Here is a 19,706-nt window from a genome sequence, read left to right on the forward strand (position 1 = left end):
CCTATATATATATATATAGGTATAAATAAATATATATATATATATATATATATATATATATATATATATATATATATATATATATATAATGCAATTGGAAAGGAATAAATCATTATAAATACATGAAATTTATTACAATGTAATTATACAACCACTGACATTGTATTCGTTATACCTGTGGTCAAATACAATTTATTGGTATTGATTGAATCTTTTATTATTTGCCATAACAATTTACAATAACTTTTTAAACATCATACAAAACCATTTATTATATAAATCATTCTAAAAATAAAAAGCCACACAGATCATGCCGATTATGCTCAATTCACATCATACCCTGCACATCTCATCAAATTAGTACAGTCCATTCTTAAAATTGGAAGGAAAATATGCTACTCCTAAGGCAGTTGAGACCCTTATTTGATCAACCGAATGTAAGGGCATAATACATACTATTCTGTAACACATACATATGTAATTCCAATCTTTAACAAGCACACCAAAACAAGATAAATACACAAACAACACAAACCTGTACAGAACTTGTGCAACGCTTGCAGTAACAGTGGCCAACGGAGAGACACTTCTGACTCCACTGCCACATTCACATAATATTTTACAACCACAGCGCTTGGAAATGGATATATTTATATCATATACGTGCCACCTATCCCGTTATCTACTCTGATGTCAAAGGGATTCTAAATTGTTAAGAGCTAGCTTGAAAAAAGCTTGTTTTTCTTTCTATACAAGCTGAGAGAAAAGCCATGTAGAAGAATTAATTAGTCTACAAGGGTATACTTTATTTATATATTCTTGTATCACAAGTATGCAAATCAATTGTAATGCAATACAAAATTGTGTACTGGTCAAATTTAAAAAATGCCACAAATTATATTCACATAACATAATTTACATACAGAAATATGTTTTTAGATCCACAGGCTAGGGGCAGTAAAGAAATGCTATGATTCCACTTCCTCTTTCTCGACCATTTCAAAATCTTTTCCAGTCTGTGACTTTTGACTGCTCTCTGATTCGCTCTCTGAATGATCCTGCTCTTTCTCCGAATGATCATCTTCAACAGCAGTACTGTAGGGAGGGAAAAGTAGTCAAGAAATATGTATGTAGTAATGCTGTCACAGGAGACACATTTACATCAAGATATATCCTTTTTAGTTAGGCAACATCAAGCAGTATCCATCATTTATCTTCCATTTTTAACCATGTACCTGATATTGCCACAAAATGATCTAATATATAAACACCATTATGAATGCTATCAAATATTTCAACTGAAATTTAAGTTAACTATTCTTTTTGGACATTTGATAAACTTTAATCGAGACCATTTCAGTGATTCCTGAATGAATTATCTTTTGAATTACAGATTTTACGAATCACAATTATCAACAAACAAAAATACTGAAACAAAAAAATAAAGAGAATTTCAGTTTGTAGAAAGTTATTCCCACAACCATCGCTCAATGTTAGACAAAGGAGGCACATGATAAAGTCACTTAGATTTATGAAAATACTTGTATTGAAATCTCTCTTTTACACTTCCTTTAGGCACAAAGGAAAATTCAATACAAATAGCAGGAAAGTTCAAACCAAATGGAATGGATAGCTCTCATGTACTAGAAAGAAAAAGTCATAAGTCAATATCAAAAGTTACACTTGTTATGTTCTCTTGCATTGAAATATGGGCATAATGGGATAACATGCACCAGACTTGCTCAAAAATTAGTGAACATATATATCTTATTCTCATAATTTATTGTGCAAAAATTTTATTGTGTTATACTGCCTGCTTAATATGTAATGGTATTTGGTGCGCTTCATTTATTTGACTCCAATATTACATAAACAGCATCTGCAGTATGTTGAAATGCTAAACTCAACTAGATAAATGAAGCATGCATCCATGCATCTTCTTGCAACAGCAGCTGATGCAGTACTGAAGTCAAAACAATGAAACTTATGCCACATAAATGGCTTGGATAAAAAGTATCGGGAACATTTTTCCTGACATGACTGTACATCACAGCATGCAGGCTCCATGGTGGGGAGTCTGACCTTCAACACGTGCCAATCATCGGCAAGCATTTTTTCAGGTTAGATCATGTTTTTAGTGGACCCCTATCAAGTGACTTCGAGCAAGTGCAAAATGCACTGAATGACTGAAGTGGTATGCCATCAAATTTTTTGTTGGACTGGGAAAATTGGGTATGGAGACTGTGTATGATTTGCCAAGTGTTCTAGGATGAAAGCATGTCACAAACTGCAGTCTTCAAGTGACACAAGTCCTTCAAAACGGATGAGTGGGTGTGGAGGACAAGCTGGACAGCCATCAATGTCAAGAACCAATGACAATGTGTGTGTGAAGTCCTGAATTCAGACTGTCAGTTAAGTTACACATGATTGCAGATTGCACTGGCATTGATAAGATGACTGTGAACAAAATTATTACTGAAAATGAGCAATGCAAAAAATCTGTATTCAAATCATCCCAAAGGCCTGTTCCAGGGTAACCAACTACCAGACAAATAATGACACCGCAACGATTCCCCAACCTCCTTACAGCCCCGACTTGGCACCAGTTGACTATATCTCAGTCCCAAAAGTGAAATCCTGCCTCAAAGGACACCACCATGGGACCCTAATGGCCATCAAAGAGGCTTGCCCACATCCCCTTAAGGACCTTTCGGAATCTATCAACTAGGGAGCCTTTAAGTCATGGAAAAGCTGCTGGCAAAAGTGCGTTGATGCTCAAGGGATGTACTTAAAAGAATTTTGAGGCATTTCAGCAATATCTGATACTTCTAGAAATATCCTAAACTTTTCCAGATACTTTTTATACACACCTTGTGTAATGACATACTTTAACAATATAACATTAACTAATTGTTAGTGCAATAATTTATGGAAATAAAAAAATTATGTTCACACTTCATTGAGCAGCCCTCGGTGAACATAGTCCACATGCAGTTCCATACAACAGACCTGCATCAAAGTCATCACACCATTAAGTCTCAGTGGAATTGTTAGCAAGGACATTCTCCAGAGAATATATATGTCACTGAGCAGGTGAAACCAGTTTCTTAATAAGTCTCTTGAGATATTACTCTTGAAAGATTATATGTATTTGAGAATATTCTTTTCAGAAGTGGAGCATTATTCAATGGCAATAAGGGAGTCAATTACCAGTAAAATAGTTTCTTTTCAATTAACAAAGTTTTTTCTTTCCCCATTCTGTTTGCCATCTATAATGAAAGATACATACATAATACCATACATAATTTCATCCCTCCTTTAAAAAATAGTGATTTTTTCTGAAACTGAAGGAGAACAGCAATATTTGGCAATATGAAAAATAGCAAAATAGACCATCTGCAAAAGGGTGCGAGAAATGTTTTTTATTGTTATCAATTAAATTTGAATAATAATAAAACATGAAGTTTGGATAGCAATTATAATTTCAAAAATGGAATTATTAACATGTTTGGCATACCTATTTTAATTACTAGTCAAGCAATGCAGTGCTCATTGTAATAATGAGATAAATATTTTACTCCCCAATAGCACCATGAACTTGGTCTGGGATAGTTTTTGCAGTCCGAGCGGATGCAAAGGGATAAGCCAAAATGAAGGGAATGTTATGAAAAGGTTAGGTAACTAGACTGCTGTTCGAATGCTTTTTTATTGGACACTGCATTATATATCTCCTTGAGGTGACCTTCATGTTCTAAATTGGAGTGGGGATGAAAGTGTAGGCATCATGGTTGAAAGATTATTGTATTTCTTAACATTATTCTTCCTACAGAAGATCAAATGGACTACAAGGATTATTGCTACTTTAAAAAAACCTTAACTTCCATAGTGCATTCACAAGTTCATCTTGAATTAGCAGGTTAATTTCAATGGAAATATTTCAGTGATAATTTGGATGATTTCATGATAAATTCAGAACAAGACAAACTCCGCAGCTATCATTTCCATATTCAACTTTTATTCATTTTGGAAAACAATTATAAACAAGGCTATATATGTCATTTAGGGGGGGTGGAAATTTAGAAGATCTAAAAAGAGGTGATATTTTTAAACTGAAGTGAATTTTTCTTGCAGGCAGATCATTAAATTAAAGATAATTCAGTGGTGACAAACCTCTCCTGCTCAGCTTTTTCAGCACTCTCCTTGTCCCCATTTTCTTCAGCTGATGGCTCATCTTCATTATCTGAATCTTTGTCTTTTTTCTTCTTTTTCTCCTTTTCTCCATTCCCTTCACCTTTATATTCATACTGAAACACAAAGACGACTCATTAGAAAAGGAAAGAGCCATGGATGGATGCATTATCACAATCAACACTGCTTGATTGAAAATTTGGAAATGTGTATTATGAAAACTGACTTCCCAGAAACCTTGAATGTACAAACCCAAAATCAATGTTATTACGGTCTGCATTAATTTCCATAAAAACCACTGCAGCAACTTCCTCGATCTATCTGAACCCAGATTGTAAGTAAAAGATCATTCCACCATAACAATCTGATTTCTATTTTTCGTTTCATGCATCCCTCAATTTTTTGTTTGCTATTCTATACAGTTCTGCAGTGGAGTGACAAAGACCTCTCACTGCCTATAAATGTAAGAATAGCTCTGGAATTGACATATGTATATGTTAGGAATTATTACACTGAGCTCTGGCATGATTCTTCAAGTACAAGTTTTCAAGTTTATGAGTACAAGTATATTAAAAAAGTTAGGGAATTTTTTTAACAGACCTCTTATGGCATCTGAAACAGCTTTATTTGACTCACAATTAGCTTGGATTTTTTGGTGTTTGTGTGTACTGGGATCCTAAAGGTTTGGGATTAGGTTCCTTGAAAAAAGAGGCAGACTCTATGGAGGAAATGTAAATTACAGACATCTTTGGAAGAGGAGGAAATGGGAAGTGTGAGGTCCAAGGAAGAGTAATTGAGGGACAGAGAGGAAAGGAATGAAGGCAGGAAGACTGATGTGAATTAAGCTCAATTGCATTTGGAAAAGTTAATGCTTTCCTAATGTACTCTTTAAGTTGAACTCTTCTTGGGATCTCCACTGGATTAAATCCAGAGCTACTATATTTTGATACAAATTATTATGCTCGTAATATTTCATTTTGAATCCTTGTTCACCGTAGCTCAGGCTGTGGTAAGAATAAATAACCAGGTTCACATATTCAATACAATGGATAAGGATAATCTAAGCTTCACTTCATTTTTTTATGAAGTGGTAACTGCATATTAGCTTGGGTCCAAACATACTTGATGATGAGATAGAAGGCATTAAAGGAAATGAAATCAAATAAAGCGGCAGGGGTAGACAACATTCCTACGGAGCTACTAAAAATTTTAGGTAAATGTGAGAGGAAGAGTTTATATGGACTGATTCGTAGCATCTATGAGGAAGGAATCTGGCCGGAAGACAGTGAGATCAGTGCTAGTTCCTATTCTGAAAAGATAAAGGCTACATAATGTGAGGACTAAATAACAATAAGTTTGATTTCCCATGCAGTTTAAGTGGATTTCAGGATCATCAACTAAAGGATGGAGAGCAAGGTAAATGACTACTTAGGGCATGATCAGTTTGGGTCTAGGAAGGCGAGAGGCACTCACATTGCCATTGCAGTAATGATAACACTAACCAAAAGCAATATAGAATACAATCAGGATGTATTTGACAGTTTCCTAGATTTTGAAAAGACGTTTCATGGAGTGAAATGGAAAAAAAAATAATGAATACACTGCAGAAAATAAAAATAGATTGGAGAAAGAGGAGCCTAATCAAACATCTGTACATATCTCAGACGGTTCATGTGCAAGTAGAGGATGGACAGTCCAGATGGGCAGTGCTAGGAGGAGTAAGGCAGATGTCCTTTATTACATAAGCTGTTCAACATATATGTGGAGGAAATGATTAAAGAGGCATGGGAAGAACTGGAAATAGGAATGCAAGTTGGCAGGGATTTAATAAAATCAGTTATGTTAGCTGATGACCAAGCTTTAGTTTTTCAGTCAGCCAAAGGTGTTGGAGGAATTGCTGAGTGCAAAGGAATTTCAGAGCGATAGACATGGGATGCAAATAGAGCAAAGGCTCTGTGGTTTTACAGACAGAGAAAGGCTTAAGTACACGTTAAAAAAAGGAGGGCAAAAATTAGAGCAGGTGGAACAGTTTTCGTTTTGGACCATCGGGGACTTTGAGTAAGGATGTAAAGAAAAGGCTCATTAAAACTTTGATATGAGGTTTAGTAGATATTTACAGCACAGAAACATGGTCATTAAAGCAAGATGATAGGAACAGAATGAACGTTTTTGAAAAGTGGCAGTGGAGAAGGATTGAAAAGGTGAGGTGGACAGAAAGGAAAACAAATAAGGTTTGCTAGGTATGGTGGGGGAGAAGAGTGGAATGTTGGGAGAAATCATAAGGAGACAGAAAAAATGGATGCAAAGCATATTGATTGGCAATAGGATGTGGAAGACTGTGATAGAGGGGAGAATGCTACGCAAATGGGTCAGAGGCACGAATATGATAAGGATGTTGGATAGAATGAGGGGAGGAAGAAAGTACACGGAGATGAAGAGAGGCTTGTTTTAGAGTAGGATGTTGGGTTTGTTTTTGTTATGAGAGGCAAGAGAAACATTTGGTCGTTGTATCCATCCAAGACCTACCTTAAATGTTAGATTACCTAATAATATTCAAATGACTTTAAGATTGGCAGCAAATTTGGCACTGAAAATACATTATTTTATCAGTGTGAGATGAAAGATAATGCAGCAAGATATATCTAAAGCTGTTGGAACCATCTCCTGCTGTGCATATTTCACGCACCTACCATTCTTCTGATTATTGAAATTACTTCTCAATAAACCATATGGTGAAAACTACTATGGGAAGAAAGAGTGTGGCACAGTCCATGCTATTTTGCCTCTTATTCTACTGCCATGGATGTGGATGCTACAAGCAGTGTGAGTCATTCCCAAATTGAGAATAACTGAATTTTGTCTCTTTCACGAAGTTCTTCTCACCATGGAGGCAGAAGCAATGGCAGTGCTTATTGCGTGGTCCATGTATATTGAATCACTTGTAAATTTACTTACATTGTACTTTATTGTAAGAAACTATCCATAGTGTATGCACCATTTAAAGGGAAAGGTATGCTGTTTTATCTGAAAGAAACTTTATAATTGTATTTGTAAATAATAAAGGATATGTCAAAAAAAAACCTGGAGGCATATTCTTTCTATTGAAGACCCAGCTGACTATTTTACCTCCCTATGCCAGCTCAGCGATTGATTCATTAGCGGTCAGGATGGTATTAAGGCAGGATGATGCCTGGGAGTGCTAGTCAGATGGAATTAGCATAGCATGGAAAGTTGTGACCCTGATTTTCATTGTCAGAACCTACAGCTAAAATCTTCGTGCTCACATAAATAATTAGTCATCTAAGTGATTGGACATTGGATCATTCACCCTGGCAGCTCTTTTGGTGATTACCACGAAAAACTAGTTTTATGCAGTGATAACCTCAAACGCCAGTGAGCAGTTAGAAATTAGAGAAAATAGCCAAATAATTTACAAATACACAATAGTAATTGTATTTAAAATGATTGATTCATACTGAAAATTTGTAATTAAACAAATCTCTTTGCGCTATAACATTGCAGATCCATATCTTAGCCTATTATCTAAATTTTTATGAATTTTACTCAGCTGGTATTCTTAATCACAGATTACTTTTCCATCCCTTTTCTGCTGACTGATTGTCTAGCATTTAAGTATTTCCAACAACTGTACACAATTCCATCGATGGTAGCAACGAGTGATTTTGAACAGTTATAAAAATATTCTCAAATGTATCCATGAAACTGACTTTGGGTTTAAAGCCCATACCTTCAAAAAGAGCCACCAATGGTCAGAATTGCAGTAAGCCATAACTTATCTGTAGGACAAATTTTACAACTGGCGGAAGTTATGCTTGACCTCAGATTTCAGAAAACAAATGCTCTGAAGTTTTCTATAGCCTTCATGATTTTAACCCAGCAGAGCCATTCGAATTCTTCAAAACCAAGTCTTATGGCAATCTAGCATGATTAAAATAATAAACGTCTCTGTCTTAGATCATCCTCTTTTTCCATATTACTACAATTCCAGTTCTGCGGCAATTATGGTACCTACACACTTTACTTCCAACTATTCCTTATAACAACATACATGAAAATCCCATTTTTGGAGTGAAAATTCTTTCATGTGGAAATGATTTTCTAGTGAATATGATTAAGTTGTCGGTGGGCTATCTCAATAGGATAAGGGATCCTTTAAAGAGTTAAAGAACATTATTGTATTTTGAATGGAAATCTTATGATTAAGTTCTGGGATAGTCAAACTGATGATGATTATATTTTACAAGAAATATGGAATCATTGTCTGAATGCAGTAACTATGAAAGATTGTGCCATATATTAGTAATCCAGCTTGAACTCATTTCTGATTCTCCAAATAAGAGCATCAATCTCTATTGAGACATCTTTTCCAAAATAATTCCAGGTACAATTTTAAGTAACTGACCTCAATATGCACCAATTTCCATAAGAAGATTTAGAGTTCACAAAACATAGGATGATAACAAAAATACTAAAATTATACAAAAATAAAACCCATACACCGTGGACTAATCAGCATTCCTTGGCAGCTAGTTGTCATTGTAAGTACGGCCATTTCATCATATCCCAGTCCCAAACCAAGTAAATAATTACATGTAACATGCTTAGGTTACTTCATTTGTATCTTTGAAGAAAGACCAATATAAAAATATGTCCATAAGTCAAAAACAAATTAACTGAAAACCTATGGAATACATACTTCCTGACATAAAAGGATTAAAATCACATCCAAAAATACTTCAATTGAGTAAAGAGGGGTAAAAAACGATATAAGTACATGGTTATTAGGTAATATTCACGAAGTCTTAAGTCCTATTTTATTTTCCATGACATCACATAACCATACACTTGTAGTGTTGCCTGTTTTAAACTTTTGGAGGCCCACCTATCAAAATAGCTTAAGTGCAATTATTTTGTATTATTGAATGCGTGACAAGTGCTGGAATATCAGTTGTGAAGAAACATGCTAAAAGGCAAATTTTGACTGAAAACTGCTTCATTGTCTACTAGAAGTAGACAAAAACCCCCGTAAGAAACATGCCAACATAATTTCAGCATAGTAGTTTCTCCTCCAGGTAAATACATTTTAAATGTTTCAGGTTTTTATAATTTATTACTTTATTTTTGCTTGGAATGAAGCAAACATGGGCAGTTCTGTAATAGGAAACATACTCCACAATTTATTGCCTGTGTGCAGAAAAATGATTTGTATTTTGAGATATTTTACGAGCATCTATGCTAACATTAATTGATATTTAGAAAAATATTTACGCTAAAAGTATTTCTATTTAATAATTTATGGCATTAGCAAAGCAGAATTACTTTCACATTAGTCAGTAATTGCAATTCCAAAGAAACTGCGGGAGATGCCGCAACAGTAACTTTTGACGGAGTCATCCGCTAATGTGCATTTCAATGCAACAATTTCAGAGCGTAAAAATCATTCGCCTTGACTGGGACTCGAACCCAGATCCCTCAATATCCGGTCGAGTGCTTTAGCCACTTAAGCTACCGAGGCGTCCTCTTAAACTCTGAAATTTTGGGGCTTTTAAAGGAACTAGATGTTATGACGAAATACCGTACATACAATGTCACATGTATTCGTAGTCGTGCGCGAGGCGCCACTGTCCACGAGGTTAAAGCCAACTTTAAACACGTATGGTGTTTTCCCTTTGACAAATTCCAAAGAAACTGCGGGAGATGCCGCAACAGTAACTTTTAACGGAGTCATCCGCTAATGTGCATTTCAATGCAACAATTAATTAGTAATTTAGTAATTGCAATGTCCATGAAACTTCTAAAAAATGATGTCAGAGTACAACATGCATATTGTGTGCTTATTTTGGCGCAATTCTTAAATAGTTCCACGAGGATTTACTAAACAGCTTTAGAATGCAGTTAAATATAATGCAAAACTTGGTAAACATGGAATTTATATTTACATTAACATAGCAAGTACTGTGTATAACATATACTCAGGGGGATTACGATGGTCGGATGGCTAATGAATAGGCTTCCCATCGAGAGGGCACGGGTTCCTGAAAACAACATATGTTGTTCAGTGGTATCCCGATCCCTACTTGAGGTACTTTGTGCAGAACATTGTGAGTGAGTACGACATCCATCGATGGGATGTTAAACTGCAGACCCCTTGGTGCCTTTTGACAAGAGTATGCTAATGCGGACGCCGGGTCTCTCTCCACCATTCCTTTCCCATTCATCCCTAATGGTGCAAATGACCTTAGCTGTCAGTTGGCTCCCATAAAAACTACTACTACTAAAACATATACACAGTACTTGCTGCAAAGATAATGTATAGTGATTGATGAAATATCAGTATATTAATTATCAAGGATCTAGTCACTCAAGATCAATTAAATGTGTCATAAAACTCAGAGGAAATAAGTTGCATTATATTATGACCAAAGAGCTATGGGATGAAAATTAATGTCATTAAGACAATAATTATGCACCCTTGAGTCATTTTAACAACAATAATACAGCAACTTGCTGCAGAAGGTCCTTTGAATGTTTTGCCGGCAAAGATGTCAAAATTCGAGACTCCTCCAAAAGTATGCTAAAACTAGAGTTAGATTTAGCTTGCTGTATCATTTTAATGAGAGAGCAACAAAAATAATTACCTGCCAAAGAGGCCAAAATGATGCCCAAAAGCCAACATCCTCGGTAAGATTGGGAAAAACCCAGAGGTGATGTTTTCCAAAGGTGATTACCCAAATCAAGCAGAAAATTACCAGGCGAAGAACAGTTAATGCTATTATCAGAATGAGAAAGCCAGCAGCAGCCAAACTCAAGTAGTATACTCCCTTCCTAGAAAATCAAAATTGCACATTATTATATATATTATTATATTGCATTAATTATATATATATATACATAATTATATATATATATAATTAATAATATAATTATATATATATATAATTATGTATATATATATATAATTATATATAAATAATATAATTATATATAAATCATATAATTATATTATACACATAAAAATTATATATATTTTTTTTGCAACCTCATTCACAGAGTAACTTTGGCGCTTGCCCGATGACTCTTTTCAATGAATTAAAATCCTATCCCAATATTGTTATTTTCTCTGCCTTCCTCTTCTCTCTGCTACATACTAAAAAAACTAAAGGATAATAAAATGATCCACTTCAAATTTGATAGCATTTAGAATGAATAATTATATCATCATTTAATATTACTTTTGTAACCAAATTTTCTTGCAAAAGAACCACAACATAGAAGGAATTACACATGATTGATGTTGAATAAACTAAAATTGAAAATAAGTTATGGATAATTACATACCCCAAAAATTTTATAAATGAAGCTCTACTGCAAGAAACAACAGACTTTGAAACTATATTGCTGTTTGAATGAGCTTAATAACAATGAAATTACTAGTTAACTTCATGAACTACCACTTTTTAAATGCATATTGCAGATGTACTCTAGATATCAAGGAGCATTAGTTCCCTTTAAGAATCATTTCGCTTCAGGGCAATCTTATTATGACCTAGGCAGCTCAAGTCCAGCACTCATATCTAAGATTATACCTTAGAAAAGGCTTAAAATACAAACCAAAACAATGGCTATATCACTTATTTACTTGGTTACTGAAAAGCAGCATCAGCATATTATATGGCTTTTATTGTTAAGGTTTTATCGTTAAAATGGTATCAATTCCATAGCATCAGCATGTTACACTCATGGAAAAATTCATTTAAAAAAAATCGATATATTTATCACAGGTGTGTTCCAATCTTCTTCATTAAAAGTTTACATTACCAATAAAATTGTAAATATATGTAGTGCATCAGATTTTAATGATTTCTATTGAAAACAGTAAATGTCTTGATTAAATGCCAAATTTTTTTAATCCTACATTTACTGGAATTAACAAAGCTGCATTTTTTCTTTCCTTAATGGATAAGTTTCACACAGTCAAACCTGGTGTGAATTGTATCCCTAAATTCTTTAGAGAAACCTCAATTTTAAAATTACAGCCACCAACATGTGTAGCAAAAATAGTGAGAATAGTTTTTCTGTTTATAAAAGTGAGACTTGGAAAAAATATTGACTAAAAAAGTAAGTTATTTCTGATAAAAGATCAATATTTTTACATCCAGATTTTAATATTCTTGAGGACTAAGTAACTATTCACAGAAGTGGCTATAATGACAAAAGAAATTCCTTTAAAAATATCTGCACGATAAGATAGAAATATCATTTCAGGGCTATGAGTTACAATGTATTTATAGGGTTTGGTAGTAATCTTATGGTTTAAAATAAAATTGAAAAATAATTATTGATTGGTAATTGAAAATCCAAAAAAATTAACACTAACCTAACAGTGGGGGGCCACAGTGGAAACAGGCAGATGGCAATTGCTCCAATTACGAGAAGGCTTCCAAAAAACCAATAATACACTGGAATAGGATCATATATCCAGACATAAGCATCCCAGCCATCTGCAAAGATTTGCTCCAAATGCATTTCCAATCTAATTTTTCTTTTCTTCTTGTCTTTGTCATCCTACAAAAATAAAAAATTGATTATTACTTTAAAAAATGGAAAATAAACTGTGTTAAGCATCATTTTATTAGCAATGTAAAAGAACCCAACCAACTTCTTAATTTCAAAGGTGTTTCACAAGACAATTTATTAAGTGATCAAAGTAATAAATGCTGAGGAGATAGTGCTCTAATTCGACTCTGATTTTCCTAAAACATGCACAGCTAATGCAATAAGAATGTCAATCGTACGAAATAGTGGTTAGATATTCTTAAGGCAAAACTATAAAATAGCATAACAACGGAAAAAAATTGTTCAAGCACAGAAGAACATTAAGAGAAACTTATGCCAAAACCTGAAAACTATTTACAATCTTTAATGTGCGATACATCTGTTTCAAAATCAGGCCACAACAAGCTAACTGCTGTTTCACATCCAGGGCACAATACACTTACCCACACTGATGTGGCCCACATTTATATTTACCCCACATGTATACATTTATATCTACCCACACACATTTACCCCTTTCTAGATCATCCACTCTGTTTTTTATTTGTATCAACACTGGGAAAAAATATTTTCCACCATTCACTTCCCCTGAAGCAACTTAAAAGTTTCCTATGAAATGATGCAATCTAGGACCATCGCATGAAGAATTTTTTTAAAACTCTTCATGCTCAAAGCAGTACCCCATGGTAAAGAATCAATGGCCTTTCCTGCATAAAAATGCCAGTTCCTTCAGGGAATTGTCCATAATCCAGTTTGGTCACTTTAAAACTTTGATTTCATAAGGATTCTTGGGCAGATCTGGCTTATTTCAACACTGAAGGCAAGTTAAAAAAATATTTTATGCACTCAGTGAACATAAAACCATAGAAGAGCCATATAAACCTATCCACCCTGGAGATTCATTTATCCTTCCCAAAATAACTTCAACTTGAGCCAAGACCACATAGAGCAGCCAATTGCTGGGTCCAACAGGGTTCATTGTCGACAGATTCCACAGTATTTACTGAAAATAAGTCTATCATAATTTAAGCCTTGGGAGACAACAGGAGTTCTTGATAAATAAATACACTTTCAATGATATGGCAACATTGAAAATTCCTATATTGAAAGCAAAGCAATTTAAATGGACACAACAATGACATTGATCATTTTCCATCATTTCACGAAATGTACACCACCTAATTGAAGCCCGATTTAACCAGAATGGCTGTGCATTACTAATTTTTTTAAGAATCACAAAATCTCATGGGTGAAAAAATTATTAGTCAATGTGCATTAGTTAAGAGATTGTGGGCCTCAGAATGACACTAAAAACGACGAGTTAAGCTTAATTTCCACTTAATGAATTGGGGAATGCATACAAAATTGAATACAAAAATTCATGATTTTTACAAAAAAATTCTACATTGAAATGCCCACGTTCAATTAGCCCCATGACAATTTTCAGTTCTTAGAGGTAGGCTGAAAGCTGGTTACTCATTAAAAAATAATTTTTGTAATCCTGTGATGGAGCTGCACAACAATTTTCAAATACCCACACTGGGTCTAATATGGAAATGTACACAATCCACAACTCTAAGGTTGAGACATAACATAATTAACATAAAATAAATCATACTTCAAATAAAATGTAAAGACACACCATTCGATCATCTTTCTTATCACGTTCCGTATGACTGCTTTCAGCTTCATCACGTCTCTCTTCTTCCTTCTTCTTTTTATCATCATCCTTCTTCTTATCCTTTTCTTTCTTCTTTGACTTAGCTTTTAACTCTTGCTCAGACACTGGAATTTTCTTGGCCCGATGGAAGAACTTGTGTCTTAGCATTCTACATACAAAAAGAAACCTTAGCAATTACCAAAGGTCCAATCTAGTTTGGTAATGTATATACAGCTGGAACAACCTAACGGAAAGCTTTTAAAGTTTTCTACAAGTAAATACCAGTGAGTATGTTCACAATTTAAACAAAACAAAATCCTAAAACATGATCATTCCTATCTTCAAAGCTCACAGGTTTAACTTAGAAGAAATCCATTATCGATAAAGTAAAAAAAAAACATGTATCCTTTCACCAAATTTTTTAAAGGTATTTAATATGATCATTTTTATAGTGGCTAATATGATCATTCTTGATTGCCAAATTGGAGTTGAGGGCATTATTTTATGTATCCATATTCTATCTATACATCTCTTTCTTACTTAAGAGGATAAATACAAATTTGATTTATAGCACACTATAGAGAACCAAACATATTCACTTTTCCATGACATGAAAGCATTTCCACAAAGAATGTCAACTCATAGACAGTACTATCAAGCTGGTTTTGAAACCGCAATTGGAATAAGAATGACAACAAAACCAGCAGAAAATTTGAGGGTAGAATCAACAATGAATTCCAATATCTGCCAAAAAAAATCATAAAGGTGAAAATTATGGGGACAATTAATGGAGGGGAAATTGGGAAAAAAGACCCCAGTACCCAAAGTAAAAACTGTTCAATTATTATTATCATGAAACTTAATTGTGGACTTTTTTATGAAACAACACTCTGCAATGCAAGACCTTCGCAAGGGAATGGGAATATGGGCTTCCAAACAAAGTACCATTGTACTTGTAAGAGGAGATTAGAGTAAGGCAGAGGGGTGTAGTTAACAGCTTAGAATTTCAACAATAGGTCGGTACATGGCCATGAAATCAGACGAAGCTTTGAGAGTAGTAAAATCAATTTTTGTAATTTAACTTCCTCTGATGAGCATGTGATTCGATTGCAATTTTGTTACAAGTGGACAAGAAAAAATTAATGGAAATCTGATTGAATGCATGTGGTCGGTGAGAGCAAAAATAAACTGTAAGGGGATGTACATACGTAGAGGTAGAAGGATTGTGAAAAAGAAGAAGGCTTTTTCCCACTTTCTCTGCTGCCTTTACACTTTTCTTTCAATTACCGCAATTCTATTGGCCAGAATAACCGTCATCTGCTACAGTTGATGTACATGTATTCTACCCAGGCCAAATAACATTGAAATAAAATTGATTTTTTTATCATTCAAGATCCTATCATTACTTGGTTTTATTCGATGGCAAAATAATAAATAATCCTTTTTGCCAATCATAACAAATTGACGCTCAAAGGTTGCATCTGAGTAATATAATGACAATTAGTTGATCACACTTTTCTAGATGGATAAAATTATTGTTTCCAAAAATAATTGCATTTAACCGCTAATTTAAATGTCCTTTGTTTAAGCAATGAAGGTTTCCAATTTCTGTGCAGTAACTGACTTGTACAACTGAGTCACAAAAGGAATATTCATCCGCATACAACATATATGCTACACTAATCAAAACACATATAAAAAATACAACGATAACAAACAGATATGCTGCAATGTGATACCATATGCACTAAAATTATGGTCGAACCGCAATTTAAAATAATTATTGTATGACGGGATATTTACTTGCAAAGACTGTCTCATGGAATTACAATAGAGGATACATACTTATCCATAAATTCCACCACATCCTGCCTCGTTGAAAACAAAGGTTCTTCTCCTTCTTTTGCCTGAGCCCAACGAGAAGTCATCAATGCGTCGATTGCCTTGCATGCTGAAATCAAAGAAATAACGGTAAACAGGACATCATTAGAAACAAGTAGTTTCTACTGACGTCGTTATCCTCTCGAGGGGAAAAATCAAACAATTTTCATTTCATCACATCACCTAAACTAAAATAAATGAAAATATCTCTTTTAATAAACTTACCTGTAAAATACTCAACATTATGATTGAGAAATTTAGTCCTCTTTTTTGGGACATTTTTCCGAACCCACTTCGCAACTGCATATTCCTCTTTTGTCGGCTTATCTGGTTTATCGAGAGGAAACTCCTGCGGCATAAATTCATATATGTATCAAGATTTAAAACGTACATATAGCGTATACGTCAACGTAGTAACAATTAACGGTAGCGGTAGCTATTAATTCAATTGTTAGCTATCATATACAAAGTAAAATAAAAAAAAACATATTAATCAAGTTTTATATTCCATATTCATAAAATGTTAACCCTCGTTTTCGACGATTCAAGCAAAACTTACTTCCTTTCGCTTCTTTCCTTTACGTTTCTCAGCCATGTTGACAACTACTGCGACAACCACTGAAGTCAAAGTCACGTAGAAACCAGATTTTCAGAACATCACAAATAACTAATGGTATATTTACTATTGATTCCAAGTATTTATAGTTTATTAAATTGATACTTTTTATTTTTTAATTCGGAATTGTTAATAAAGAACATAGTGTAAAAACAAAAGAACTTCATTAATACCCTGTAATATACGTATCGAATTGCGCTTCATGGAACCATTGATGAATAGGATTTTTAAATTCTTCTCTATTTAATCGTACGATAATATCATCAGCACGCTTCAGAAAATACTTTGGCACAATATGTTTAGTTCATGAGGTTCAATATAAAAATTTCTTTTCATTATGTTATTTTACAATGGCCCCTCAACATTAACATGACCTCTCCCTACCATGGACAGGAGATTAAATATTGCTTTAAAAATAGTACTCTATGTAAAATCGTTTGACGGAATAAATCAATTTTCTTTTATAATTATCAAAATTAGAATACTATGGTTAAGCAATATTTAAAAATACATTGTCTCTTGGAAAAATCTCTTAAGACATTCTCTTCGTTAAGGTTTTTTGCGTTGTCCACATGACTCCTTCATGTTCACATTAGCCTGTAATTTTTCGTGGGAGAATATATTTTATTTACGTCTTAAATTTAACATGGATAAACGGCACAAGCAGTAAATTCATATCTATGAGCTGCCTATCCAATACTCTTGGAGGAGTCGGATTGGTTATGTACTCACGTTTTCACGGAAAAAAAACTTTTTTTTCCTGACCCTGGAAATAAATATTATTAAAACGTAACTTTGTGAGTCTGAACGTCACAATTCTTGCAATACCTGAGGCCCTCCTGAGGACTGTAATTCAATAATGGACCAATTGAAGTAGATTGAATGAAATTCAGAAATGATTTATTCAATTATTAGTCCATTAAATCACGAAAAAAATGCATATCTTGCTGGTAGTCATAGAAAACTTTTTTAAGTTTCCCCGGGCATACATCTCTTTTATAGGTACTCTTAATGAGGTTTTTAAATTCTAGTCTAGTTCGCGCTAATTTAAAAATGGCGGACCATCTGAAAAATGCTCCAAGTCAACTATAGCGGCCAAATAATTAACTCCGTGTGTCGAGCAATCTGCAGACATGTTCTTCTCAATATAAATAAATAGTTGTAAATGCATTTATGTTGTACAAAGTTATTTCACGAATTTTGCTGACGGAAGACAGAACTCTTGCTGATTAATTATGTACTGAGGTGATGTTTAATATATATGCGACAAACTAATATAGTCATCTTTCATGAAACAAAGAGAATAATTTATGAATTTCCTGGTGGGAAACCTGGCAGTATATATCGTGGTTGTGAATTTTAAAACGCCATTGTCTTGCAATTTTATTAGCGACTTTAGCTATCCAGTATCTAAGAAAACATATCTTCAGATTTCGATACCATATCGCAAAAAGAATTATGGTAGTTTTTCTAATAAATACATTTAACGTACTTCGTTGATCGCACCTATGATTTAATTGTTATTCGTTTGAGGGATTTCATCAATTGATGCGTTTCACACAAATGCTATAACATTTTACCCTTCGCGAGGACTTAATCAAAATCAGTCGAGACAGGCTTTTTTAATTAGTAAAAAAACGTTTCATCCTGACAGCGGCTCTCCTAATGCTGACTCTCCGGTGCCAACTTTCAATAAGTACTTAAAGTTTAGTCGATTAAAATGCAATCCCGTGATTCATTTTAGATCACCTAAATTTCGTCAAGATATATAATATTTTTCTTTTGTGGAAAATGTTTACCGCACCCTCCTAAGGAAACCGTGCGCCCCCCGATAAAACAATCTCAGGAAGTAAGATTGGAAATTTGTGCAAACATACATAGAAACTTCTGGAAACTTATTGATCGAACCAAAGAAGATTCAAGAGACAAGGAAAGAATATGTAGACATTTACAAATCCCAATATTCGATTTTCTGCCTGTCTATATAATGTAAATACCAATTGTGCTTCTGAACTATATAGTAGAAGAGTTATTGACTATCTCCAATCTGACCATCAAGTTATAAACTTCACTTTTAAGACTCAAACAACTCCATTGATATTCTCATTTTGAAGTCAAACCATAATCATTGGGCCCATCACAATAGACGGTTTAGAGAGTTTCAAACTGCTTCTATATCAATCAGTATGGTATTTGCACAGACTCTGCTGAGCAACTTTGTTTTCCAAGGAAATCACCTAAAAGAAGTTCATTTTGTAGAAATTTTTGAATATTGATTTCCTAAACAAAATACTGAACTGTATGCCCACTAAAATTAAAAATCATCTCCGGTATACTGGGGAGTTATTAGCCCTTAGAAATGATTTACTTCGTTACTACCACTCTTACAAAACCAGTGGAAGTCTGCATGACAAAGAGCTTATTTTAAATTATTATAACTCAATTAGATGGGCAAAAAATAAATGAAAGGTAGCATGGGGTGTAATCAATGGACAAGTTGGTCATGGTAATGCAACAGAAAGTCTTCCTTTTATCCCAGGCTTTCTAAAAAGCTGTTGAAGACAATTTGTTCTGTCAAACTATTGATGCTGCTAATATTGGCAATATGCTGCAAAGTCGTCCCCCAACTAAAGAAAATTTGAAAAGGAATTGGGTTACTCCATTTGATATTATATCGACAACAGAAATTCCAACAGCAACGATATTTATGGTCTGTTTAATTCCCTAATCAAGGACACCATTGTGTTCATTGCGGGACCATGAACTATGTTACTCAACTTAAGT

General features: G+C 34.0%; 1 protein-coding gene across 1 annotated transcript; it reads right to left on the bottom strand.

Moving 5' to 3' along the window:
• Positions 1–82: 82 nt before the first annotated feature.
• On the bottom strand, positions 83–16,987 carry Trp1 (translocation protein 1). Its single transcript, XM_071590200.1, has 8 exons — positions 16,866–16,987; positions 16,532–16,655; positions 16,271–16,376; positions 14,408–14,594; positions 12,587–12,774; positions 10,848–11,034; positions 4,171–4,304; positions 83–1,095 (listed from the first exon to the last, which is right to left on the bottom strand). Exons 1-8 carry the CDS (start codon positions 16,899–16,901, stop codon positions 969–971), a joined length of 1,089 nt encoding a protein of 362 aa, XP_071446301.1. The 5' UTR covers positions 16,902–16,987; the 3' UTR covers positions 83–968.
• Between the last annotated feature and the right edge of the window lie 2,719 nt (positions 16,988–19,706).

This window comes from Hetaerina americana, unplaced genomic scaffold (assembly GCF_022747635.1).
Source record: "Hetaerina americana unplaced genomic scaffold, ioHetAmer1.1.p SCAF_4, whole genome shotgun sequence".
Taxonomy (NCBI): domain Eukaryota; kingdom Metazoa; phylum Arthropoda; class Insecta; order Odonata; family Calopterygidae; genus Hetaerina; species Hetaerina americana.